Genomic DNA, 27512 nt, shown 5'->3' with positions numbered 1-27512 from the left:
CAACAGGCCAGCAGATTAAGATATGCTTTAGGGCATTTGACTAAGCAATTCCAGTGTCCAGTTTGGTGGTTTTCAGTATATTCACACCCAGGTTCACCCCATAAAAAGTGCTTATTCCCACTTATCCCTCACTTAAGTGCAACTAACAATCTCATTTTTGTGGATTTTTCCTATGTATATAATCATTTATTATGTGATATATTGTGACTGGCTTCTCCCACTTAAAATGTTTTCAGGATTCCTCCATGATAAGCCATGTATCTAAACTTTGTGCCTTTTCTGTTGTCAAGTAATGTTGATTGTCTGCATATTCATTTTATTTATACATCGGTTGACATTTGATTGTTTTTCTTTAGATTATTTTATGAATGAAATTGCTATGAACATGTGATTGTGTGCATACATCTGAATGGATATACATGTTAATTTCTCGTGTATGTAACTAGGGTTTAATGACCAGGTTACATCGTTAGATTTATATTCACTTTTGAGAAACTGCTAGAATATCCCCAAATTGGTTACTCTATTTTATACCCCATGAGCAATTTTGAGCACTCATTTTCTCCAGACCCTGGCCAATGTGTGGTGGTGTATTATTCTGTATAGCTTCCTTGTGGATTTGAAGTGGGCTTCTATAGCTACAAAACTTTACGAAATGACCAACCCTTATTAATGGAATGAGTGCCACAGTGTTCTGGCAGTGAATTTGAGATTACAGAGAGATTCGATTTTAAAAATTGTTCAGCTCCAGGTCATCACTTTTCTTTTTTCAGACAAGTTCTGCTGGCCTTTAGCTCCTGACAGAAGCCCTCCCCCTGCCTTAGCATCCATGGAAGCTGTAACTACAAACATATACCATTACGCCCTGAAGCTTGTGACTTACTTGCCCATTATAGTGAGATTTCTATTTAGCATAAACTCCTTCCCCCAACTTTGCTCTTGTCATTCTGCTCCCCAGATGCCCTCCTAGGACCTAGGACTGTTCCCCACCTGCAGTGCACTGCGCCCTCTCTGGCAAGACCTGTGCTTCAGACTGGGATTTGCGAACTCTTCCGAGTGCTGATTGTTTTTGACATAGTTACAATAGGAAAAGAGGATTCCCCCCCCCCCCCCACTTCACATACTTAAATGTGATTGTATTAGAACACAGCCTGTTTTCAGGTTAGAGATCTGCCCTTGCTGTAAGTCAAAATAAATGAATTCTTTAACCTGGTGTCAAGAGGTCTTAGGTTGACTTCATAACTTGTTTTATGGGTTACAACTTTAACAAAGTAGCATTGCCTTTATAAAAATTAAAACTGCTAAAACTTTTTAAAATTCTGTTTTATTACAAATTGAAATTGAAAAAGTAGAAGTTGAATTTAATCTTGTGTGTGTATGTATGTATATATATTTATCTAAAGAAAAAGTAGCAATTGCTTTCTCGTGGTTCATTTAGATTATAGAGCTCTGTCTCCTAAGAAGCCTGAGTTCCATGTATTAGAGGTCTGTGCCAGCTCTGCAGTAAGCTGTGTTATGTCCTGGTCAGGTTTGCCTTGGATAATAATGTTATAGAGAATTCAGTTGTAATGGGATCAGCGTGAGAATGGTTGGTGCATGTTTTTTTTTTTTCTTAGTCCTAAACTGTAACTGATAGAGATTAATCTAATAAGGCAGTCCATATCCCTTCCCCTAAAACTATGTATTTAGAAGTAAATATCAGGAAGGGGAAGCTTTAGCATTATTTTTTATCACCCGATCACGCATAATATAATCATGGGTAATTTCTTTTTAAAAGGCTATGAATAATAAGATGATGGCTCCTTCTCTCTAATTCATTTCCATGGAGTACTAAGATGGCTGTTGAATATATATAAGGTTTTTCTCCTGTCTTTCCTTGCTTTTATAATTACTTAAGTGTTTGAATTCAGAATAGCCTGTTGACAGTTGCCAGTGACATTGAGGTGACTGTAATGTGTGTGTGTTAAATGAGCACGCACACCTCAAGGGTCCATCAACCGTGAGTCTTAAAAGACATGGTCTTCAGAAGACTAATTGAAGTTACCTTTGAGGTGTTGTCTTTATGGAGATTTCTTGTACCTGAAGTTTAAATTTTTATTTAACGTGACATGAATACTTCCTTTGAACATTGTCTCTGTCAGCAGAATATGCATGTCCTCCTCGTTAAAAAATAAAGATACAGTCCGTCATCTTAGTATGTCTTTATATGTTGAATTCTTACAGCTCTCTACTCAAGGAGATGCAAGCCAGGTGATTGGGCCTCTCACTGAAGGACAGAAGAGAAATGTAGGCGTGGTGAATTCCCTCTTTAAGTTGCACCAAGCAGTCACAAAGGTAACCTTTATCTTTATTTTTCAAAGATAAATATTTAGAAGACCCAAGGGTGCTGAACCTCTAAATCAGGTTTGGTGGCATATGCGTATAATCGCATATGCATATACTTAGCCCTTGATGGCTAAGGCTGAAGCATCAGGAAGTAGGCCAGTGTGACCTATTTAGCAAGACCCTTTCAAGACTTAGCAGTAGGCTTTAGAAACATAAAATGAGAAGATATGTTCCAGGGTCCACATCCCACTTCCTTTAGTCATTTCTCCATTGTACCAGAGGCCATTAGTATGGTTCTAGTCAACCTAATTTAAATGTCCTTATTGATATTTATATTGATTTCTGGAAATGCAACCATCTGAACTTTATATATGTAAACAGTAGCCTAAAGAAAAGTGAATATTTTTAAAGAAATAAGTAAATACACCACTCTTCTGACCTTTATCTTATCAGTAAAAGTGAATACCTAATGATCCCCCTGTGAAATGTCAGCTTTGTACATGAAAGTTTTCAATGAATTCATTTTTAAAGCAAGTATGAGATATTTATTATTATTATAAAATAGTGCTAATATTTTAATGTATATTCTGGGAAGTTTTGTCATATTAAAGTCAAAATTAGTGTTTACAAAAATAAATGACTTAAGTAAAATCATAACTGCATCAAAACTATTCTAGGTGGTCGCCAGTCAGAGTGCCTTCCCGTCAGCTGCTGAGCAAACTATAATGTCAGCCCTAAAGGTAAGTAGATTTAGTCTGACTTTATAGATACTGAAGTGGTTTTAAAGTTATTTGGCTGAATAGAGGATAATTTCAGAATAATTCAGTATGTGATATATATATATATATATACCCAGCGTAGCACTTGTTAGTTATTCTGGAGAAGAGATACATATGTGTTCTTTTGTTTCCACAGCCCAGATCCAGTCTCAAATGTCGGGAACACCAAGGTGTAGAATCCTACTTTTGTAGGAAAATTTAAAGTTAGGGTATATTTTTATTTTAACACATACTGAGAGAAAATAACTCCTTTCTAATTCTTGGGAAGTTAGGGATTCTTTTTATTTTGAAATAGTGTCTCATGTGTAGTCCTGACTGTCCTCAGCATCACTGTGTAGATCAGGCTGGCTTTGAACTCACTGAGCTCTGCCTGCTTCTACCTCCCAGTGCCAAGACTAAAGGCATGTGCCACCATTAATTTTTGTGTGAGATTCAGAGGCTTGAGTACATAGAGTAGAAAACTCTTTAAAATCAATCAAAATCACCATTTTTATGACAGTAATAGACTTGCCAGACACATGTATGTAGTAATAAGGGCGGCGGGGCTGCGTCCCCAGCACCCCAGCCGCCCGCACGGCTAGCTTATGCCAGAAATAACAACACACAAACTGTATTCATTTAAACACTGCTTGGCCCATTCTTTTCTAGGCTAATTCTCACATATTAACTTAGCCCATTTCTAATCATCTGTGTGTAGCACCCCAAGGTGCGCTTACCAGGAAGATTCTAGCCTAGTCCATCCTGGGTCGGAGCTTCATCCCGGGACGGGGGCATGGCGTCTCTCTCAGGTGTCTGCTCCCGAGAGGAGAGCTGTCGAGACTGAGCTCACTTCCTCTTCCTCCCAGCGTCCTGCTCTGCCTACTCCTCCCACCTATCTTCCAACCAATAAAATGGGCCAAGGCAGTTCCTTTATTAGCCAATGACCTTCCTCCATCACATGTACAGACAAGCCCTTAAATAATACTGTCACCTTCAAGTTATGTAATATTATATCCATTTTTTTTTTTATTTTCGAGACAGGGTTTCTCCGTAGCTTTTTGGTTCCTGTCCTGGAACTAGCTCTTGTAGACCAGGCTGGCCTCGAACTCACAGAGATCCGCCTGCCTCTGCCTCCCGAGTGCTGGGATTAAAGGTGTGCGCCATCACCGCCCAGCTATTATATCCATTTTGGCCAGATGGTGGTTGAGCACACCTATAAATAATGCCAGCATTCGGGAGGCAGAAGCAGGTGGATCTCTGTGAGTTCGAGACCAGCTTGTTCCAGGACAGGCTCCAAAACTACAGAGAAATCCTACCTTAATGATAGATAGATAGATAGATAGATAGATAGATAGATAGATAGATAGATAAATTTTACCCATTTTGTATTAGAAACAAACAAACAAAAATTAGAGTCATAGGCCTGTTAAACACGGATCTTCGTAGCACAGAAGGCATGTCCCACTGTACTTTGCTACCTTGACTCATTCATTACGTCATAATTGCTAATTGATGCCCTGTTAACAGACTCTGAAACCAGACAACCTGTGCACCCCATCTCAGCTGTCTAATGGGCTCTAATCTTAGTCATATTATATGCTCTCCTTGCCTTAGTTAACAGATTTATAAAATATTACAGTATATGTATTGTGATAACAAATGTAAAATGTTGATTGGATTTAGATCATGAAGAAAGAGTTTAAAAAAAATAATGAAGAGAGGGCTGGAGAGATGGCTCAGTGGTTAAGAGCACTGGACATTCTTCCAGAGGACCTGGGTTCAATTCCCAGCACCCACATGGCAGCTTACAACTATCTGTAACTCCAGTTCCAGGGGATCTTATGTGACACCTTTGCACCAATGCACATAAAATAAAGTTAAATAAATTATTAAAAAAAAAAAGCCGGGCGGTGGTGGCGCACGCCTTTAATCCCAGCACTCGGGAGGCAGAGGCAGGTGGATCTCTGTGAGTTCGAGACCAGCCTGGTCTACAGAGCTAGTTCCAGGACAGGCTCCAAAGCCACAGAGAAACCCTGTCTCCAAAAACCAAAAAAAAATAATAATAATAATAATAATAATGAAGAGATGAAGGTCTACAAATAGACACCAGGACAAATGCATTCAAAGAGGAGTTGAAGGAAGAAAGAACATTGGGGAAATGTGTCACAAGTCTTACAGGAAAGGGGAAACATAGAAAACACACATAGTTCATAGGTTCTTGAGGCCAAACAGGAGCAGTGTACTGACATAGATCCATGTGTGCAGAGATCCGATATGTTGAGAATGAGAGGAGACACCTGCATATTATTCTGTCCTCCTGTTCCCATGGTGTTTATCTCATTACTAAATATTATGGAAGCTGCCATAGTAAAGCAATTGTTTTTAGTAAAAGTTTTTAGAAACTATCATTTTTAAGACTATCATTCTGTAAGATTGGACCAGAATGACAAACCTAAAGGTTCTGCAATTCTTGGATGCCATCAGGGAAGAGATGATCGTCATTTCTTTGCTGCACATCGTCCTGTGTCTTCTCCTGAGAGCTATCTAACATTTTGTTTTTTTTTTTTTAGAGACACGCCTTCTTTGTGTAGCTTTGGAGCCTGTCCTGGCACTTATTCTGTAGACCAGGCTGGCCTCAAACTCAGAGATCTGCCTGCCTCTGCCTCCCAAGTGCTGGATTAAAGCACTTTTAATTTTTTTAATAAACACAGAGTCATTGCATTCTAATAAGCACAGGGATAAGTGGCATTAAGTCACTTTGGCACGATTATTCTGATCTATTTTAGTGAGTTTGTCTCATCGTGCAGATAGTGACTGTGTTGCTGGATTTATATATGGCAGTGCTTCCCATCTCTTTTGTGTGGGTTTGATGTTCTCTAAGAGAATATTCCAGATTGTTGAGGCTCTGATATTTTTATAATCATAGTTATTTTAGGAAAATCCTTTTAAAAATGTATAACAGACTTCCTTAGTTTGTAGAGAGCATATGGAATATAGCATGATCTCCTTTTGTTTCCTTTGGTAATTATTTGTCCATGCCTATCTTTGATACGCTGGCTGTCCCCAAGATGCTTTCTGTTACCCCTCTTTCCTACTGTCCTACGTAGAAGCCTCACCCAGCTATGAAGGTTTCTATTAGTTATTTAAACCGAGAGTTTTATTTCTTCCTTTTTGGTAATTATGCTTTTCCCCATATCCTGGTTCTCTGGCTATGACCACGAATCATGGACTGAATAGAACTGTGCTCCACTAACTGATTCCTGACCTAAAAGATTTATTTTTATCATTTTTAGTGTAGTAATAGCTGTAAGGTTTGTAGTGTTATGATGCTACTTTACAGTTTTTCATAGATGGCCTTTGCCAAATGAACAAATTTTCATATATTCCCAATTTACTGGGACTTTTAAATAATCTTTTCTTAAACAATTGAATTAACAGTGTAATTTTGTCCCTTTATTCTATTAATAAAATACATTACAAATCTCATGCAAAACACTTGTCTTGATGTATTATCCTTGTTATGTGTTTCTGGGTTTGGTTTACCTGATTTTTGTTGAGTGCTTATATCTCTGTCCATAAAGGATGGTGTTATATAATTTTTTTATCATTACCTTCTTCTTTTATCAACTTAATATTGGTCTCAGTAAATATTTAAAAGGCTTTTATATTGTGTGACCTTTTATTTCAATGATAGTTTCATTATTGATACCATCTGAGCTTTACTTTTCTTTGTAGGAAGGTTTATGACTATAGGTTTATCTGTTTAGTAGATAAATGACTATTTGGGTTATTTATTTACCTTGGAATGAGATTTGAACTTTGACTTGCCAGGTATTTATCTATGCATCTACGTCATCTAACTTGTCAGCAAAATGTGCCTAAGAGTCACTTGCTGTCCTTTAATATGGTAGGACTCTTAGTGACAGCCTCCCTTTCACTTTTGATTGTTGATATGCCTTCTCTTTTATTACTAATCTAGTTGGGGTTTTACCAACTTTGTTGATCTTCTAAATTACCAAAAAACGATGCAGTGCTCATGGAGCCCAGAAGAGGTTACAGACCGTTGTGAGCTGCCGTGTGAGTGCTGGGAGTCAAGCTGAGGTCTTGTGGAAGCAGCTCTAGCACGTTCTTTGAAATTTAGTTGGTCTTGAGTCTTGTTTTCTGACTTACAGTTTACACGTCTCTGTGTGTTGTATTTTGAATAGGTGGAGGGGTCAACTTAAATATAGGTTTTCTAACTTGGAATGTGGTTTATTTATAAATGACCTATGTATGCATGATAGTAATGTATAATCTACTATTAAGTGTAGTGTCGTTCAAACGATAGGGCGCTAGATGGGGCGTGGCAGACCCTAGGAACCCCATGCTGGTGAGAGGCAGACTGGCTATGCAGACCAAGCTCACAAAGAGGTCTTTCATTTTGAGACAGGGAATGGGAAAAGGGGGAAGTCTTCAGTTTCCTCATATGTCAATTTTGTTCTGCTTTATTGCTTCTTTCGTTCTTTTTTATTTTTTTCCCTATAATGGAGGCGAAGGCTTACTGAAGATATGAGAGAGAAACACCCAGAGGCATCTGAAAGAATCCAAAGTAGAAATGACTAGCAGACTGAGCTGGGCCATGTAAAGAATAGGGGAAGGGGAGGCCAGGAGGCAAACAGGCCAAGAGACCATAAAGGACTGTGTAACCAAAATGGCTGGATTATATAGAGATTTAGAGAAGCTGGGGGAAAGGAAGGCCCAGTCTAGTACCTGGGCTGGAGAAGTTTGGGATAGGAGACAGAAAAGTCAGCCAGGAGGACCCTCCAAAGGTGGACACTGAAGGATGCTGAGACCTGACAGCCAGCTTTAGCACTGGTATGTTAATAGGTACCTCACTTAGCCCTTGGTCCTGGTTTGGAGACCTAACATTCCAGCCTTTTCTGTTGTTGATTAGGAGATGATATAATCTCTTCTTACCTACTTCTTACCTACTTCTGGCTTAGATTGGGGCATTTTTGTCAAGATGGAATGATTGTCTCTGGAATGATGATCAAAGGACAGGTTGGGAGACTTCTGTTTCTGCTCTGCTGCTTGCTGCCCAGCTTCTGCAGGCCTACCTGGGGGCTAATCAATTTGGAGCCTTTTTGGAAGGAGATTTGGTAGGAGCACCTGGGGGCCCTACCAAATGTTGTTGGCAGCATTGTATCAGTCTGCAGTTAACTTGAAGTCAGCTAGGACAGAAAACACCAGTCTTGATGTTTTTTCCTAACACTAGGGTTTTCTTTTCTTTTAACTCTTTAAAAACTGTTCCATTATTTTTTTGTCCCCCCCTGCTTTCCAATGAGATGTCATCAGTCTTTACCATGGATCCCCATATTTCTGATTTTCCTCCTTTCTCAGCGCCATTTTCAAGCTTTTCTCTGTTTCTCTCATTTTCATTGGTTTGATTTTGTTATAACTAGACGGATTTCTCTACAAAATTATTCTATTTGGGATGGCTGATTTTTCTCAAATCTATACATTTATGCTTTTCATGATTTGGGGGAACTGTGGAATTCTTTTCTCCTCTAAATGATTTTATGCCTCATCCTCTCCCTTCTTATGGAACTTTAGTTAGCAATATAGGCCTTCTACACCTGCTTCAGAGGTCTAGTTGTTAGTTGTCTTTTTCTCAGCTTTAGATGGATTTCTATGGAAGGCATCATTGATTTATTGACTTTGCTCCTCTATTATAAATCAATTTTAAACTTCAGTAGATCAGTTGTAAACTCCCAGTCAATTTTAAACTTCAGATAATACAATTTTTTCTTTAAAATTTCTATTGACTTAGTTTTTGTAGCTTTACTCCGTTATTAGTAGTATTTTATCATTATCATTATTATTTGTTATTAATATTATTATTATTTGCTTTATCACAGAGGATATTTCCTCATAATTTTGGAGTCCGTGTCATTTCAGATCATCTGTTTCCTTAAGGTTTCATACAATTTCCTAGGTTTTTCTTTTTGCATTAATTTTGAATATATTCTGTACCTTGAATACTATATTGTAAACACAAAATTTTAAAATATTTCTTCTAAGAGTATTTATGATTTTGCCTTAATGTGAAATTAGCATGGTCATACTCAGATCATACACTGTCACACCTGCCATGATTCACGACCATGCCCACATTCAGCTCACTTATTTTCCATTAACACAAGGTCTCATGTAGCCCAGGTTGGCTTTGAATTTTCTATGTATCCAAGATAGCCTGCAGCTGCTAGTCCTCTTGCTGTCATCTCCCAAGTTCTGAGATTATACTTAATAGTTCACTTCTTAAAATAGTATTGGCAAGACATATTTAGTTTATTCTGCATGAATGGGGCTTATGAGTCAGATGGAGACTCGTGCTGAATTTAAACATACAATTAGACATTCCCCACCTCCCAGCTTTCTCCTTCCCATAATACCCTTCTCACACCCTAGGAGCCTAGGGTGATCCAAATGTGTTCAGTCCCTAGCACTTAGCACTTAGGAGGTGTAGGCAGAAATCTAAGGCCATCTTCAGTAACTAGTGAGTTCAGCTAGTCTGGACTATATGAGAAATTAATAAATTTGTAGGAATATAGTAAAAAGACTATAAACAACTTAAACAGGTCCATAACAATCAACAAGATTGAAGCAGTAATAGTTTACCAACAAAGAAACTCTCTACAGGTTCACACCTGGATTCCATCAGACCTGTAAAGATCTAACATCAGTGTTCACACCTGGATTCCTTCAGACCTGTAAAGATCTAACATCAGTGCCCCTAAAATAAAAACTGAAAGGACACTACCAAATTCTTTCTGAGAAGAAATGAACTGAATAGACAATTCTCAAAAGAAGAACTAAAATGCAGTCAGATATTATCCCCTAAAAGGAGTAAGTAAGGGTAAGGAGGTGTGTGTGGAAATGACTAAACTTCAGTATGTGTATGAATGAAATTTTCAAATAATTAAAAGAATATAAATAGCCAGTGAATATATGAAAAATGTTCAACATCCTTAGCCATCAGGAAAATGCAAATTAAGCCTACACTGTATTCCATCCGATCCCAATCAAAATAGCCAATGAAGAGAAATAACAACTCTTGCCAGTGAGGATTTAGGAACAGATGAACTATCGTACATTTACAGTTATGAGTGTAAACATTATAGCCACATATGGAGATTGATATGCAGGGTCCCAGGTAAACTAAGACTGTAACTACCATATAACTCAACTATCACATTCCTACTCAATCAGGAAGCAGAGGCAGGCGGATCTCTGTGAGTTGGAGGTCAGCCTGGTCTACAGAGCTGGTTCCAGGACAAGCACCAAAGCTACAGAGAAAACCTGTCTCTACAAACCAAAAAAGAAAAAAAAATCAAAATAAACAAGTGTGAGGTAGTGAACTTCAGAGTGACGTGTGCATCCACATTCACATCTGCACCATCACCATCACCCAGATGTGGAACCAGACTTGATGCCCATCCAGAAGAGAGGAGAAAGAAATGCTGCCTTATTCAGCCATGAAGAAGAATGGTTTGACATTTTTAGGAAAATGGGTGGAACTGGAGAGCATCAGGTCAAGAAAATAAGTCAAAGTTGAGCAAATATTACATGTTTTCTCTTGCATATGGAATTAGAGTCAGATATGCATACGTATATTACATGAGAGTAGACATGGACTCCTAACGTGAGAAGAGAATCTAACAGGATGTGCGAGAGGAACAAGAGACTACTGGAGGTGTAAGAAAGACAAAATATAGCATGTTTCTCATCTGCAGAATCTAGATTTAATATAGATAGATATCATTCACACATATATATGTGTGTGTGTGTGTGTGTGTGTGTATATATATATATATATATATATATATATGAGATTTTACATATTAGTGTTTTCTCACATTAAGGAAAAAATCAAATCACTTCCCCTTGGAGTCATTTAACCAAGAGGGAGTTCATCCTTGAATTTTCTACTTCATGCTCCCTGTGTCTTCTGTCTGTCCCATGTGTGCTGTCTTGTGAATCTGTTTATCCCTGTGTCTACGTGTGTATTGTGTATGTCTGTCTCTGTGTAAGGGTGGTGTCGGTTTGTGTATGTGTCTGACCTTATGTGTGTCTGTTTTGTCTTTATGTCTGTATGTGTCTTCTGCATGTGTGTGTCAATGGTGTCTGTATCTGTGACAGAGGCCTTCAGTCTGTATTTATTGAAGCATCACATAGGAAATGGGGTACTTTATAGAATCTTCCTTCCTTCTTTCCTTCCTTCCTTTTCTTTCTTTTGGTTTGTTGAGACAGAATTTGTCTTTGTAACAGCCTGGCTATACTGGAACTTGCTTTGTAGACCAAGCTAGCCTCAAACTCACAGGGATCTACGTGCCTCTGCCTCTGGAGTGCTGGGATAAAAGACATGAGCCACCTGGCCTTCATAGAAATTATTAGCAGAGTTTTACAAGTTTTAAGTCACTGGCTCCAGCTGACCCAGACAACAAAAAATTGCCAACCAATAATCATAAATGGTTGCTTTTTACCTTTATAGTAAATTTTGGGAAGTTGCTTTCAACTTCTATATTTGCTGGTTTTGGAAAATAGTAACACTGCATTATGTGGGTCCCGTGTGTGGGAAAGTACATAATTTCAGCTATGCGTTAGCTTAAGTTGTAAAAGTTAAGCAAGTTGGTTGTCACATTGTTCTCTCACAGGACGGTTAAAAGGCTGAGTAGAGTAGGAGAGCAGTCTTACGTGACTTCAAGGTCTATTGTTGACTCTGGCTGTGTGGTTCCGCAAAAATTTCAGTCTCTTAAAATGTAAAAGAGATTTTCAGGATATTGCATTGCTACAGAAGACCATTTGGGAGAAGGCCAGAGACCAGTGGGAATGAGGAGTGAGAAGGAGGGATCAGGATCAGAAAGTAAAACCTAGTTTCTGTCTTCTCCTGGATAGTAACCACTGACCCTTGCCCTGGCCTCACTGTGGTCCTCTGGGAGCAAGGCCGTAGACTGAAGAGCCTGCCTGTCTACCCTGGAGTTCCACAGCTCTCAGAACTGCCCGAGCTGTATCTCCTACGTTCTGCAGTAGGCACTCTTGTTTTGTATTAGATGGTCCTTCTCACCCTGAGTAAGAAATGCACCCTTTTATAGACAGTCTTCACTTTTATCCCTGTACTCTGTGGTCACTTTGCTTTCTTTTCCCAGCATACAGCCCAGGCTCATAGGGCAGACATGTTCAAAGAGCCTCAGCTATTCTACTTGCTCACCCATGGCTTTGGAGAGTCCTCTGAATGTGCCTGAGCTTCTCTATAAATGATTTCACATATAATGTAAATTGGAGAGAATAAAAACTTTTTGAAGAAGTAATAACTTATTTGTAGGTAAAATCACCTGTCCGATCAGGTCTCTCCTCTTCCTCCAAGGGCACATGCCACTTGGCATCAATCTGTGCAGTAATCTCTGGGCGCACTGACTGTCTTGGTGTTTCTCCTGTCTCAAAAACTGGTGACTAGCAAATCTAACCAAAACATCTCAGGAGGTACAAATTTAAATATCTCTGTACCTACCTAATAGCTGGTTTTCAAATAGGCATTTCTAATTCTTATTCCTAACTGAATTGATCAACTTCTCCTGCTTTTATTTGTAATGTTGAGTCAGTGATGTTACTAACTATTAAAGAAAAAGTACGTGTACTCTTACATCTCTTCATACTTTGTAACCGCCAAGCCCTGCTGACTTCATCTCCCGTCTTGCTATGTCTAATTTGTTCATTTGGCATCAGTATCTCCTGCAGCCTCATGATTGTGTTCCTGCCTCAGTCTAATCCCTTAGGCTACTCTCCAGTATGATCGTTTTCTAAATTGAAATCTTGACTGTGTTTTATCACTGGGCTGCATCTTTTCCTGATCCACTCAGACACACTCCAGCTGCATCTCTTTCACTGTTGGGCTCTCGTAGTCTGTGTGTCCTGTGTCCTTCAGCTCCAGGTAGATTAGCATTTGGCATGCGTTCCCAGTCCCATCTTTCTCTCTGTTTTCTTCCTTTTATTTTTCATATTTTTTCAGCGTGGCATGGAAGTCCCCATGATTCCACTGTGCTCTGTTGAAGTGTTTCCATTATAATCATGTTTCATCTCTATCACTAGACTGAAGACTGGGTCACACACACCTTTGTATATATTATGCTTATTATCTTGACAAATTAAGACCTGTGGGTAACATGTAGAAACTTAATGAATAAGTGTCCCCCTTCCTCTTTTCTTATTGGCTTCAATTATTACAAGCCATGACCATCCATCATCAGTGATTTTAATTACCACCAAAGCATGTGTAGTATACATACAGTTTTTATTTGGGGTGTTGACACGATTCCGGTTGGTATATGTACACCAAAACCAAAACCCCTAACTAACAGACCTTCCACAGATTAACCCTTTTCTACCTGAGCAGCATGGGTACACTGGCGCATAGCTCTCTCGTGTATGCTGTAGCCTGTGGGATATAACATGTGGTCTAACCTGTAGCAGCATCCCTGTCGTGTACTGGTAGATACTGGTGACACATTCCTCCCTGCTTCTTAGTCTCCAAACCCTGCCAGATTTTCCCAGGAGTACAAACCTTCAGTAGAAAATCACTCCCATGGACTTCTCCACAGAAACTTACCTTGTGATTGCCTGTCTGTTCCACCCTATAGGAATCACCTGTGTTCCTGCCCTATTCTTTCTGGTGAGAAGAAAAAAATCTGGCGATGTTCCAATTTTTAAGGAATTGCTTATTTCACTTTTTTGAGAGGCAAAAAATAATGTGTTGGTTTGCTCTGAACTTTGTAAATGGACCATGTCTACTCCCTGTTGTGGCTTACTTTCTCCGAGGGATCATTTACCCACTAACCCTGTTGACAGAGTGGGATGCTTGGGGGAGTTGGAAGTCTCAGTGCTGTGGTCCACGTATTTTGAGCTTTATGAGTCATAGCTGAAAGTGGTTAGGGGGAGAAGCAGACTTCTGTTGTTAGACTGTGCACAGTCTGACTCTGATAGACTATGAAAACTGTTAGTCAGAAATGAATCTCACTTCATTCCTCAGATTGCTTTGTGTTGGTCTCTCTAATTTTGCTTCTTTCCTTTTTTCTCTTTGTCAGACGGTTCACGCTCTTATGGGGAATGCCATCCAGCCCTTACTGACATCAGTGGCAGATGCGGTCGAGGCCATAATCATCACCATGCATCAGGAAGATTTCTCTGGGTAAAACATTTCCTTAAAACTGTTACTAGTGCTCACAGCCTTAACGTTCCATTCCCTATCCCTCCCACTCTCCACTCTGCCAGCCAGGCTTTCTTGTGCTAGTGTTAGCGCCTCGCCTCCTCGATTATGCATGTCATTACCATCCTCTCTGTTCTTGTTTCCATCATCTCTCTTCTTGTTGAGACAGAACAGGGTTGTGAACTCAGCTTGGTGCTTCAGGATTGGGTAGTTTTCCTTCCTTCTCACAGAGGTCCTCCACTTTATCTGTGTGATCCCCGGCATAGTCGTGATAGCCCTTTTGGGAACTCGTCTGAATCCTGCCCTGGCTTTGGGAGCAAGCTCTCTCTTAGCTCTCTAAGACCCTTGTTCCTCTTAGAGTCCGAATCATGCTTTCTGTAAGAAGAGCCTACCTAATGAGAGTTTGCATAGGGAAAGGAGGCAGTGAGAGAAGGGCCCTGGATCTTTACAGGAATGCCTGAGTCCCTCTAAGGCTGTGGTTCTCGACCTGTGGGTCACGGCCCCTCTGAAGGGTGAAATGATCCTTTCACAGGTTAGGACCATCGGAAAACACAGCTGTTCACATTGCAATTCATAACAGTATCAAAATTAGTTATGAATTAGCAACAAAAATAATTTTATGTTTGGGGCCACCACCATATGGGGAGCTGTGTTAAAGGGTCACAGAATTAGGAAGGCTGAGAACCGCTGATCTAAGCAAAGGCTGCATGCAGAACTGGTGATGTGACGACACACAGCTCCTAATTCTCAGTCATGTGTATTCTTCATCCCCACTTCAGCCTCAGCTTCTGCATAGCTCTGTTCTCTTGGAAGACCCTGGAATGTCTGCACAGCTTGTGGAGTACCTGCTATTCAGGGCTTTAGAGTGATTGGGAGAACTGATCGTTAGTAGCCAAGTATAGTTATATTCTAGTAAATTTAAATCAAACTTTAATCCTCAATGAGATTTGTTGATATGCAACTCCAGTTTCATCTGAAGTATAATTTCACTTACGCTAACACATGCTTCTGGAATTTGTTCCAAAATATTACTCTCTATGAACACACTTCTCCAGAGGAATAGGGAGATTTTATGATGTTTTGGATAAAGTATGAAAAGATCTGAGAGGCCAAGTGGATTTGGCCTTCATGTGAGACTCATCTGAGCTTTAGGAACATATGTAAACTGAAAAGGGGATAAGAAGATGGTCTGTACAGTGGAAACCAAAAGAGAACAGGGACAGGTGTAGTTAATCAAAATGGGTTTTAAGTCAAAAGTTGTAAAATATGACTCAGAGATCATATATAAAATGATTAAAGGGGTCAAACCATTAACTGGATATAATATTTAAAATATATATGTGCATCTGCTATCAGAGCACCTAAATATAAACATATATTTTAAGAATCCGATTGCTATAAAACAGATGAACCTGGAAGACATACTATATAAAAATAAGCCAGACAGGAACCAAATACTTCATGTTCTCATTTATCTGAAGTGCTAAAATCAGACAGTAGATAGTGGTTACTGGGCTTGGAAGTTGGGGTAATGCATTGATACTGGTCAAATGGTATAAAGATAACTAGATAGGAGGAATAAGTAAGAATTTACTGTAAATAATGTGTTTATTAGATTTTTATCTTTTCACATTATATACATATGTTACTGTGTATCAATATATAGCACAATTATGTGTGTTTACTGTTCATTCAGTAAATAAGTAAAAAAATATGAAAATACGTTATTTTTTTGCAACTTAGCCCTTTATACTGGTGCCTGAATAAAAGTAGGCCCTGTAGTGACCTGAGTCTGACAAAGTCTCCTCTGCTCAGGTAGCCCACCACCCTGCTCTGATTCAGAGCCTGGGCACACTGTGGTGGCCTGGTGGTGACCTTGCTGCTGTTAGGAAAGTCTTTCCTACATTGTACACCCTTCATGGTGGAAGGAAAGCCTGCTTTCCCTGTTCTGTCTGCTTTTAGAAATGGAAGACCACCATTGCTTTACTTGAAGGTCACCAAGCTCATTTTGTTCTCTTCCTCAAGGGATTTTAGTCATGTCTGTTGTTCATTTCTAGACCATCACCATTTCCTCTGCATCATTCTCAGAATTTGGAAACGTTTCCCTTGCTTTTTGGAAAAGATTCAGCATTATGTAGTCAGTGATCTCATCTATTAGCTAGGATCAGGTGATTTCTAATTTTGGTCTAACTCCTCCCTATAAATATTTCATATTCTTTGAATATATTCTTTAAAGGGCAGTTGTAAACATTTATAAGTTATAAATAGTATATCATGGAGCACAGCTGGTATCATCTGCTGTTCCAAATTAAAGCCTTTCCAAACATCCTCATCTGGAGGGAAAAATTGCATGCTGCATATTGTTACACAACTGATTCCTCTGTCATGGTGCTGTCATTGGACTGATGTGATCAACTGAGAGATCAGAGATTGCCACCAAGCAGTTTCTGCCCTTGCAAAGTGCAAAATGTCATTTCGGAATCTGTTATTGACATATTTACTTACCGGGCAAAACATGGAAGTGGACAGCGAGCTGGGAGCGGGGTCAAACCTTGAAAGGCCAGTGTGATTCATCTAAGACAGATAGCTGTCTTTTATTCTTAATCTTTTAGGTCAGTGTGTCCTGAAATTCCTTCAGTAATCCTCATAGGTTCTAAACACAAAGTTAAGAATATAATTTAAGCTTTGTTTTACATTCTTTAGCTCTTAGCAAAACAAAACAAAGCAAAACGGTGTCTTTATACCATTAATGGGAAAATTGCACAGGACTGAAATAATAACCAGAGGTGAAAATATACAAGATTGTAGCTTTATGGATTGATGCTGAAAATGGCTTTTTTTTTTCTTTTATAGGTCATTACCCAGCTCAGGAAAGCCTGATGTTCCTTGTTCTCTGTACATGAAGGAGCTACAAGGTTTCATTGCCAGAGTTATGAATGACTATTTTAAGCACTTTGAATGTTTGGATTTTGTCTTTGACAACACTGAAGCTATTGCCCAAAGAGCCATTGAACTTTTTATCCGTAATGCCAGTCTCGTAAGACCTCTTGGTGAAGGTGGAAAAATGCGACTTGCTACTGATTTTGCGCAGGTAAGTTGATGCATTGCTCCAAGGATTTGAGCCTCACTGTCAACCTATTATGTAAAAAAATACCTAAAACGCTAGTGTCTTAGCTATTTATGCAGCAAAAGAGAAAGGAAAACTCACTTGAAATTAATTGGCTATACAGAAGAGTTTTAAAATATTTTAGGAGTTTTATTTTTGTTCTTTCTTTTTAACAAAATTATCATCCCTCATCTTTGATCCTTCGGGATTAAGGCAGATGTCTTGTGCCACAGAAGAGCAGCAGTTCACATCCTTCCTATCTTATCATCCAGTAGAGCCATAACAATAACTGATCGACTTTGCTCAAAAATTATAGAGCAGTGAGCTGACTTTTCAAGGAGCCAGAAAGGAATAGCATGTTGGAAGAACTCTAGCCCATCAGTGGTCTTCTCGAGAGCGTCCCTCCTCAGTGAGATGAGCAGGCTGCCTGGCAGATACAGTCTGATTAATTGGACTCTCCACTAAATACAATACCCTTCACCTCTGTGATTAGCCTCAAAATTACTAAAGCTATCTGATTTTCCCCCATTACCTTTCAGTAATCAGAGGCAAAGAAAAAACAGTCTAAGCACCCAGTTTCCTTAGAAGATTCAGAAACAGTTGATTCTCTTTTATATGTTAAGGGTGAATCCATTTCTTAAACCCTTTCAAAACTGTTAGCTTTACTGATCTAAATAGTTACTCCAATGGAGTCTTCATATTAGTCCGCCAGATCCTCCTTGCTTATAAAGATAAATACTAATGTCAGTGTGTGACTGGGAGAGGACCTGGGCTGCCTGCTCAGGATGTTGACTACCAGATGCTCCCACACCCTAGCGCACTTACAACACAAACAGCTGACAAAAACCTGGCTTTCAGAAACTATTCTCTTTGCTTATAATGATCCAGCAATTAGTTATTTTCATCCCCAAAATGATGTCTGTGAAACTACTAGTCCATACAAAAAGAGTCTTCCTTTGGGAATGGTCCCTCTAGCAGCCACATGTGAGAAAAGAAATAATTAAATGCTCCTATTAATTTGTCTTAACTTTGTCCATTTTTGCTGCCTTCATTTCTGTCTGTGAACAATGACTTTATGGAAACAGTTGTGTCTGTGTGTCCGACAACCTATCATATTCCTTAAAAATATTGTGTGTAAGCTGTTCTCTAATGGGTCTTTCCCCTTTTCCTCTCTCCTCCTCGGTTTTGTTTTTCTTTCTGTCTTCCTCCCTGCTAGGCTCCCTCCCCCAGCAGCTCATTTGCATTCTTCTCCAGCTGGCTCTTGAGTCACTTTCCTGGAGGCAGCACTTCAAGTCCAATTAGAGTGGTGGCTGAGCAGGCGCTGGCCAGAAGGAGAGTGCTGTAGGAGAGAGGCTTGCTGGTGGAGGGTTTATTTTAATGATTGTGTTCTCTTGAAAGATGGCAAGTTTTGTCCTTTACAGCACCCTACTGCAGCTAGTACCCCAGGGTGCACAGCCTCCAGTGGTGGTGTGAGCTTCCACCTTCCCAAAGCTACAGCCCTCAGAGTTATATTTACATTCCCTTTTTCTTAAGACACATTACTTTCTGAAACCACTTCCCCGTCAGGATAAATGGAACTCATCAGTTTCTGTTACTAACTTCTGTTCAGAAAAGTCACACACACACAGAGTTCTCTCTGCTGAGCCTCAGCACCTGTGACTGACCCGTGGTTTGCGACAGCATGGTGTGTTCCAGTTTTTGATCCCACCATTCCGCTTAGCCTGGCTCAGATCTTAGCCACAGTGCAGGAAAGAGATGCTGAAGCACCTATTTGTGGCCAGTAGTGTTAGCAAACGTTCCCCAAAGTCCTGTTTGGTTGGAATTGTTTGTCTGGGTTAGTCCAAATAATAACATTTCTCTGAAATTTCTGTGCCCAACAGGCATCAGCTGGGGACTGTAACCTTTTAAGTGGTCTTTATTAAAAAGCCAATCAAGTTGTAATCACAATTAAACATGGCCACTGAGGTTACTAGAATCCAGACCACACAATTCTCTGTGGGTTTGGCAAGGGTTCTTGTGATCAAAGTCCCTGCTGTGTAGCCATGAGCAGAGCTCAAGAAAGGATCAGTAGAAAGAATTTGGGAGGATTGTGACATAATGTTTAGATGTAAAGACAAACAATGAAGCATTTTAAGAATTCTCCAGAGCGTCCTGAGTGCCTCAGAAGCACCTGTGCAGAGAAAGCCCAGTTGCAGGGTGCCATCTGGAGGGCTCATAGAGAGGGAAGTGCCCAACACAAGGCCAGTGAAGAAGTAGGTCAGGAGCATGAGGTGGTTTCCTACAGGTAATTAATTTCCTGCTGGGACCACATGGCTTCTGTGTCTACACTAATCACACAGCAGTTCAAAAAGCCCTGCACTTGTCCAAGGCCCCCAGGGTCCTGCTGACTCCCACTCATGGCTGATATGCCCACAGTGCAGACTGCAGCTCCGTCTCCCCCTCCGCCCCGCTTGTCTCTTTTTTCTCTGAGGGAAAGGACAGCTATTGAAGTTGGAATTAAATTATTTAGTGGTACTCCTAGCAATTCTATTTATAAGTTTTCTGCCGCCCTTTAAGTATACATTTTTATCTTTCCCACATTGCCCAAAAATGTATAGTTAGAAAAGAAAGCAAACTTCTCATTTGGTTCTGATTCTTCTTACCTTTTCTTATCTTGAGCATTGTCAGGGCAAGAATGCCCCTGACACATCTAAATGAGCCCTGTGGTTAACAATGCCTGGTGGGTACTGAGGAGCAGCAGGGCAGGGAGCAGCAGCAGGGCAGGGAGCAGCCTCGGTGTCCATCTGGAGCTCTACAGACTCCTCTAGCAGAACACTCCCTTTTTAAACATTAACTTCATTGTTTAAAGGGAAATGATTCTTCAGTCTCCTTGGGATCCTTTTTTGATTAAAAATTCATCTTAAACATTTAACCTTTTGAAAGTGCCCTGTATCGTCGAAATCTCCTGTGTTCACAACCATTTTAGGTGATGATGATCTTTCATATAGGAACTTTGCCTCAGCTATTTAATTATTTTAGGATTTAGTCTTACTCCAGAGCTAGGTCAAAGGTTGCTTGGTTTGATCTTTGACAACACTGAACCACAAGGGTAATGGGGGAGGAGGGGAAATGACTAAAATATGCCATGAAACTGTATCACAGAATACGATGTGCTCTCCACGCACTCGGAAACCCTTATATGCACAGGGCAGTTAGTGGTGTGGATAGAATCAGCATGTCAGAGGCCACGCAGAGTACATGTTTATTGTGCTCAGTGGAAAATGATTTTCCACTCTGAAGGAAACCAGAACTCCGTCTGGTTTACTCACTACCCAGGGCTCCAGAACAGCCCATCGTCCCTGTCTTGTTGAGTGTGTTGGTTCCCAGCTGTCGTGTTTGGATCGTCAGCAAGAATATTGGCTTTTTCTTTAAATTTTTGTTTGTTTAGTCTTCTGTATTTTAGAGTTTTCCAACCATGTAATATTTTCCCCTTAACGTGTGTATGTTTATACTGAATCTTTGGTATTTATTCTGAATTTTCTGTATCAGAAGAGGGACACTGACCTGAACACTAACACTAAAACATCTCGAGGGAGCTGCCCTGTCTCAGCACTCGGTACAGGCAGGCATAGGCATTCTCAAAGGGACTATCATTTTGCCTAGTAATAATTGCTTGTATATTTATATACATATGTGTATTTATGTCAGTAATACAATGAGCATTCAACAAAAATCATAAAGTACGTATATTTGTGGCTGCATGTAAACATGTACACATTTGTGATCTTATTGAAAAGTTACATTTTTTAAAAATCCCTTTCACTAAATTTGAGAATTCTTGAAGGAAAGAATCTACTTCTAATTCTCCATCTTATCCCAACATATGGTTTGGTACCTGGCTAAGAGTAGGGAGTAGAACATGGTTTGCAAATGGTTGATTAATTTGGGCTTTGTGGTCCACATCGACAAGGAGTTTTGAACAGCTTTTCATAAAGATGGTGAGCCTTGTGATGGTTCCTTCTCCTTGTGTTTCTTGTTTTGTTGTTGTTGTTGTTTTATTTTATTTTATTCTGAGACAGGGTTTCTCTGTGTAACAGCCTAGCTGTCCTGGAACTAGTTCTTGTAGACCAGATTGGCCTTGAACTCACAGAAATTCACCTGCCTCTGCCTCTCAAGTGCTGGGATTAAAGGCGTGTGCCACCACCATCTGGCCTCCTTTTGTTTTTTTGAATAAAGATACTGCACCATCAGGGGATAATGGCCTGTTCTCAGCAATCTTCTAAACTGGCCTTCACCATGCAGCACATCTCTGTCAGCATGGAGGACCAGTTTTTTCAGTGCCACACAGTGCAGATAATCTGCATGAGCATGCACTAGATAAAGAACCAGGAGCCAGTCCTTGTCAAGTAGAATTTCAAGTCAAAGGAGAAAAGTAAAAAGAAGTGAAACCAGCCTTTACTAGTTTTTGTATAAGGGCAGATTAAGTTAATAGTATAAATGAGAAAAAAATTAAATACTGATAATTTCAGACATTTTAAGACCTATTATATGTGTTTGAGCTGTTGCCTTCATATATGTATACACATCATATGTGTGCCTAGTACCTGCAGAGGCCAGAAGAAAGTACCACATCTCTGAAACTGGAGTTCACAGCAGTTGTGAGCTGCCGTGTAGGTGCTGAGAACTGAGCTCCGATCCTCCTCCGCGTTCTTAAGCCCTGAGCCACCTGTGTCACACTAACTTTATGACTAAGTATTTATATGTCGTGCAAGTGGAGATTATTCATTTAATTTTTGTTATTTTACTAAGTAGATATCACCACCTTCATTTGACATATGGCAAAGGTAAAACTAAGAGTTAAGCAACTCCTTCAGGGTTCCCTTATATTGATTGTAGTTTGGAATTCTGCCACTTTTGTGACACAGAAATCCCCAGAACTAGAACTTTATAATCACTTTGACCATGCTGACTGGTGAAAATTCTCATCAGTTCTATCGAGTACATAGAGAGTTGCCATGGCTATGTAGAATACAAAGTACATAGTCTAGAAAACCTTCTTTTCCCAAGTCAGACATAATTTGAACTCCTCTGCCACGCACCATACCCCAGCATCTGCCGCTCGGAGGGCTATTACCCAGTTTGCAAGCTTCGGGCAAGGGGGCTGTGATGGAGGAGGGTCATCTTTCTATCTGTTGTTTCATTGGTTAATAAAGAAAACTGCTTGGCCTTTGGTAGGACAGAAAATTAGGTAGGCGGAGAAAACAGAACAGAATGCTGGGAGAAAGAAGCCGAGTCAGACAGATGCCATGCCTCTCCTCTCTGAGAAGGAAGCAGGTTAAGAATCTCCCTTGTAAGCCACCAGCTCGTGGTGCTACACAGATTATTAGAAATGGGTTAATCAAGATGTGAGAATTAGCCAATAAGAAGCTAGAACTAATGGGCCAAGCAGTATTTAAAAGAATACAGTTTCCATGTAATTATTTCGGGTAAAGCTAGCCGGGTGGCGGGACGCAGCCCCGCCGCTCCTCACTACAGGGCTGGAGGTTAAGATACACAGACACATACAGACAGAGAGACAGCGACACGGGTCATCCTCGAATTCCCCAAGAATGCCCCCTTTATTGTGTTTAGGGGCAGATTATATAGAGATAGCCACGCCCCAGCCAAACCCCCCAGAAACCACTCTCCTGCCATCAGGAACTCCTGAAGGTCTCGTGCTCAGAGCAGCTGTAGGCACTCAGATCAGGGGATTACAAGAAATTCAGGATCTGGGGGCTCACTGCTCCCAACACTCCTCTTAACAGCGTAGAAATAATCTCATCTTGGGCCTCTTTGGTAAGGCAGTGTTAATGTCATTGAAGTCTTTATCTTTTAATAAATTTAAGTGGCTTCCAGAACGTGTTTCACAGCCAGTCAACATTAAGCTTACAAAGACTTAGAACTTTTGAGAGCTGAGGTAAGGTAATGGTCAAACTGTTAGCTTGGTTGGTTTGAAAATGTCCTACGAGTTAGTAAAGTGCAGTTTTGGGAGGGTGTCTCCAGGGAGGACTGACTGAGGGAAAGACCTGCCCTGGATGTAAGTCTACATCCACAACTGGGGCCAGATGAGGAGGGGTTCCCTCAGCACAGGCATTCTCTCCCTGTGTCCTGGCCACCATTGGGTGAGCGATTCTGCCCCACCAGACCTTCACCATGATGGACTGGCACCTCAGAAGTTATGAACCCAAATAAGTCATTCTTTTCTTAATTGTTTATATCGGGTATTAATCACAACAAAGGAAAACTGACCTAGAGTATTTCTCAAGTTTGACTTTCAGAGTCTGCCATGTAAAGCTGTGGTCTATCTCTTCATATTTCAGATGGAGCTGGCTGTGGGTCCACTTTGTAGAAGGGTGTCTGATTTGGGAAAGTCCTATCGAATGCTGAGGTCATTCAGGTAAGACCTAATTCTTTGTTATATACCGTCTTGCGAGCAGGTGGTCCTTTCTTTGTATTGAGGTTAAGCTATATAAAATTGTCAACATTCATTTTTTACTGTAGCATTGCATATATGAGATGATCGTCCTAAAAGATCTTGTTTAGAAAACCATGTAAGATTATATGCAGTAGCTAATAACATTGGGGGAGGTTCTTTTTGAATTATAACCTGCAGGCTGAGCTGATGGGTACTCTCTAACTTCCCATTCTTAGAGAAACTCTAGGAAGCACATTATAATACAGGCATTTTTTTTCTGAAAATTTTATTTATTCATGTACATTTTAAATCCAGTCTACTCCTAAAAGTATCACATAATATAAACAAACACAACTATTGACTAAAACCAAGCTCAGTGAAGAACTTAGGGAATGAATTAGGGAGCTCAGACTGATGCAGTTGAGCACCAAATTTAGGGTTAGACTCCCTACAGTTCAGTTTTAAAAGTGAGTGAATCCCATCACTCAGAAAGCAGAGTCAGGTAAATCTCTGTGAGTTCAAGACCAACCTGATCTACAGATTGAGATCCAGGACAGCTAGATGTACACAGAGAAACCCTGTCTCCAAAAAATAACAACAACAAAGAGTAACAGTTAGCTAGTTCATACTTGTGATGTAATAATATAGCAGTTTAACCAGTGGATCTGCCCTTTCCACAACTGGATGCTGTTCTGAAAACATGTAGTAGCTTTATGACCTCAGTAGTAGATGCTAGAAGGTAGGGTAGTCCTGTGCATATGGCTGTTCATTCCGTAAAATAGGATTCCAAATGCTTCATGTTTACGAAAAAGAAAATATCCATACTAAAAATATGGCTAACCCTATAGACTGGAAAGATCTAATTAATAAACAACAATTTTGTGAGTATAGCTTGCTACATAGAAAGAAGGCTTTGTCACAAACTAGTCAAATATCCAAAAGCCTAATGACGTGTGGGTGTATTTCTGTAAATATAAGGCAGCGTGAGCTGTCTGAACCTTGACTCAGTTCTGGAAACTAGTGTGGTGGGTGTGTGTCCTTCCAGTGTCCTCAAGCTGCTGTAGTAGCCGTGTAGGAAGCCAGGGCTGCTGACAGCGGTCATGTGCTTTAGAGTTTCTTTCTTGTTTTCATTGCCAGCATCATGGACTGAATTTTGCTTTTTCTGCAGTGGATAATCACTGCACATACGTCCATGATTGCAAGAAAACTCTAAGTGAGATCTTGTTCTTTGGTTTTTTTGTTTGTTTGTTTTGTTTTGGTTTGGTTTGGTTTGGTTTTTCGAGACAGGGTTTCTCTATAGCTTTGGAGCCTGTCCTGGAACTTGCTCTTATAGACCAGGTTGGTCTCAAACTTACGAAGATCTGCCTGCCTCTGCCTCCCAAGTGCTGGGATTAAAGGCATCACCACCGCTTGACCTAAATGAGATCGTGTATATTTTTCAAATACCTTGTTTGTGCCTGCTGAGATCTTTAAAAATAAATAAATCTCTAAGTAGTGTGTTAGATTCTAGTTCTGCTCTAAGTTGAAAGATTAGATCCCAGGGTTACCAGTTTATCATTTATTTGTTTTGTCTTCAAAAATAGCCATACTGAATGAATTATATAATCATGTACTTTGAGAAAGATGGTAGTACACTTTATTAGTGACTTTCCTCTTGCTGTGATAAAGCATTATGACAAAAGCAATTTATACAAGGAAAGGTTTATTTTTATTTATGGCTCCAGAGGGAGAGAGAGTACATCATGGCTTCCAATATTTTTGTTTGTCTTTTCCTCCATTTCTTTGAGGGAATTTTTTATTTCCTCTTTAAGGGTCTCAAACATTCTTCTAAAGTTATTTTTTAGATCAGTTTCTTTTGATTCATCTATATTTGGTTGTTCAAGTCTTGCTGTTGTAGGGTCACTAGTTTTTACTGGTGTCGTGTTGCTCTTTGCAGTGTAGCGTGTGTTCTTACCTTGTCTACTCCTCTTTTCCTCTAATTGGTGTGGTTGGGGCTGAATGTGACTCTGCTGATTGATCTTCCAGGTGCTAGTAGATCCAAGGCTCAGATGGTTGCTCCTCATGGTGCAGTCAGGGCCATAGTTTCAGTCAGCCCATTGGTCACTCCATGTTCCTGAGGTCACTAGGGACTCCTGGGGTTTGCTCTGCTCCTATAGAGTTTGCTGTCTCAAGCCTTCTCTGGCCTAGGTCGTTGGCTCAGTCCTGTTTCTGTAAATGTCCCTGGGTCTGCTCCACAAAGGTCTTTAGCTCTGATCTACTCCCTATCTCACAAATATTAAGATTAGCACCATTTTAATATACACACAATAAAACCTAAACATGGAATTTGGGATTATCAAAAACAAGACCCTAGTCCTACTACAGCAAATGAATGTCATTCCAGTATCTTTCTCAGACCTTTATCAAAGGATACTGGACTGATGTACTCGGAACATTCACTGACCCAGCCACAAGAGCATTGTATTATGAGTACAGACTGCTATTTGTAGTTTAACTGAGAATGCCCTCCACATAAGCTCTCTTATGAGTACAGACTGCTGTTTGTAGTTTAACTGAGAATGCCCTCCACATAAATTCGGGTAGTTGAATGTGAGGTCCCAAGTCGGTGGTACTGTTTGGGAAGGCTAGCAGGTATGGCCTTGCTGGAGGCAGGCTTGAGTTTAAAGCCTCACACCACTCCCAGTGAGCTCTCTCTGCTTTTTGTTACAGTATATTTGATCACACTGTGAACCTTGAGGTTGCATCATTTAAATAAAATCAACCATAGGTCAAGAGGTGGAGCAAAGAACCAGTTGACTGGATTTAACTATCAAGAGTGAGGGGAAGTCAAGAGGTTGGAGGGCAGGCACAGGAAGTAGAAGGGGGCAGGCACAGGAAGTGGAAGGGAGGGACATCCAGTTGGAGGAGTATTAGTTTCAGATGGGAAAGGAGAGGCATCTCTTTCTGAGATGATACAGAGGAAGAAGGTCAGCTAGCTCTTTCTCTGCCTCTCTGAGCTAGCAGGTTTTCATCCCAGCATTTGGCTCCCAAGTCTTTATTGGTAAAATAAAAAGATAGAGACTGACTTAAAACAACATTTGCTTCCTTTCATGGTGGCTGAGATGGCAATGGCAGGCATGAAGGCCTCAGCAGAGATGCTGAGGCTGTGAGGCACAGTCAGTAGCTGAGGCAGTGTTAGGATCAAGTGCAGCCAGTGTGCTAAAGATAAAAAACAACAGCTTTCTGCTTCAGTTGGAAGATGTGGGCTCTAAAATTCTGTCTCCTGGCGGGGGGTGGGGGGTGGGTGTGACACACACCTTTAATCCCAGCACTCGGGAGGCAGAGGCAGGCGGATCTCTGAGTTAGAGGCCCACCTGATCTACAAGAGCTAGTTCTAGGACAGGCTGCAAAGCTACAGAGAAACCCTGTCTCAGAAAACCAAAAAAAAAAAAAAAAAAAAAAAAAAGATTCTGTCTCCTGACACCATGCCTGCAGCTTGTGTCCATGCTCTCTATTATGATGTACTCTCTTCTCTTACCTGAGCCAGGTCCTCTGTGGGTCTGGGCAGGAGAGAAGGGGAGGGAGAGAGAGAGAGAGAGAGAGACAGAGAGAGAGAGAGAGAGAAAGGAGGGGGGAGGGAGAGAGGGGAGAGAGAGGGAGGGGGGGAGAGAG

At 40.4% G+C, this 27512-nt stretch overlaps 1 protein-coding gene across 2 annotated transcripts in view; it reads left to right on the top strand.

Moving 5' to 3' along the window:
- The window catches only part of Cog5 (component of oligomeric golgi complex 5), a 235607-nt gene that overhangs the window by 190925 nt on the left and 17170 nt on the right, over positions 1-27512 (top strand). For both annotated transcript variants that reach the window (XM_041657980.1, XM_041657978.1), the window contains 5 exons: positions 2224-2334; positions 3003-3065; positions 14201-14304; positions 17176-17413; positions 23767-23843. In XM_041657980.1, coding sequence (XP_041513914.1) covers positions 2224-2334; positions 3003-3065; positions 14201-14304; positions 17176-17413; positions 23767-23843 — 593 coding nt within the window. The remainder of the gene's footprint in view (positions 1-2223; positions 2335-3002; positions 3066-14200; positions 14305-17175; positions 17414-23766; positions 23844-27512) is intronic.

This window comes from Microtus oregoni, unplaced genomic scaffold (assembly GCF_018167655.1).
Source record: "Microtus oregoni isolate MIOR12 unplaced genomic scaffold, Mior012 000009F_ref0000495, whole genome shotgun sequence".
Classification (NCBI taxonomy): domain Eukaryota; kingdom Metazoa; phylum Chordata; class Mammalia; order Rodentia; family Cricetidae; genus Microtus; species Microtus oregoni.
Note: the sequence above shows the minus strand (reverse complement) of the source record. Positions and strands in the feature narration are given on the sequence as shown.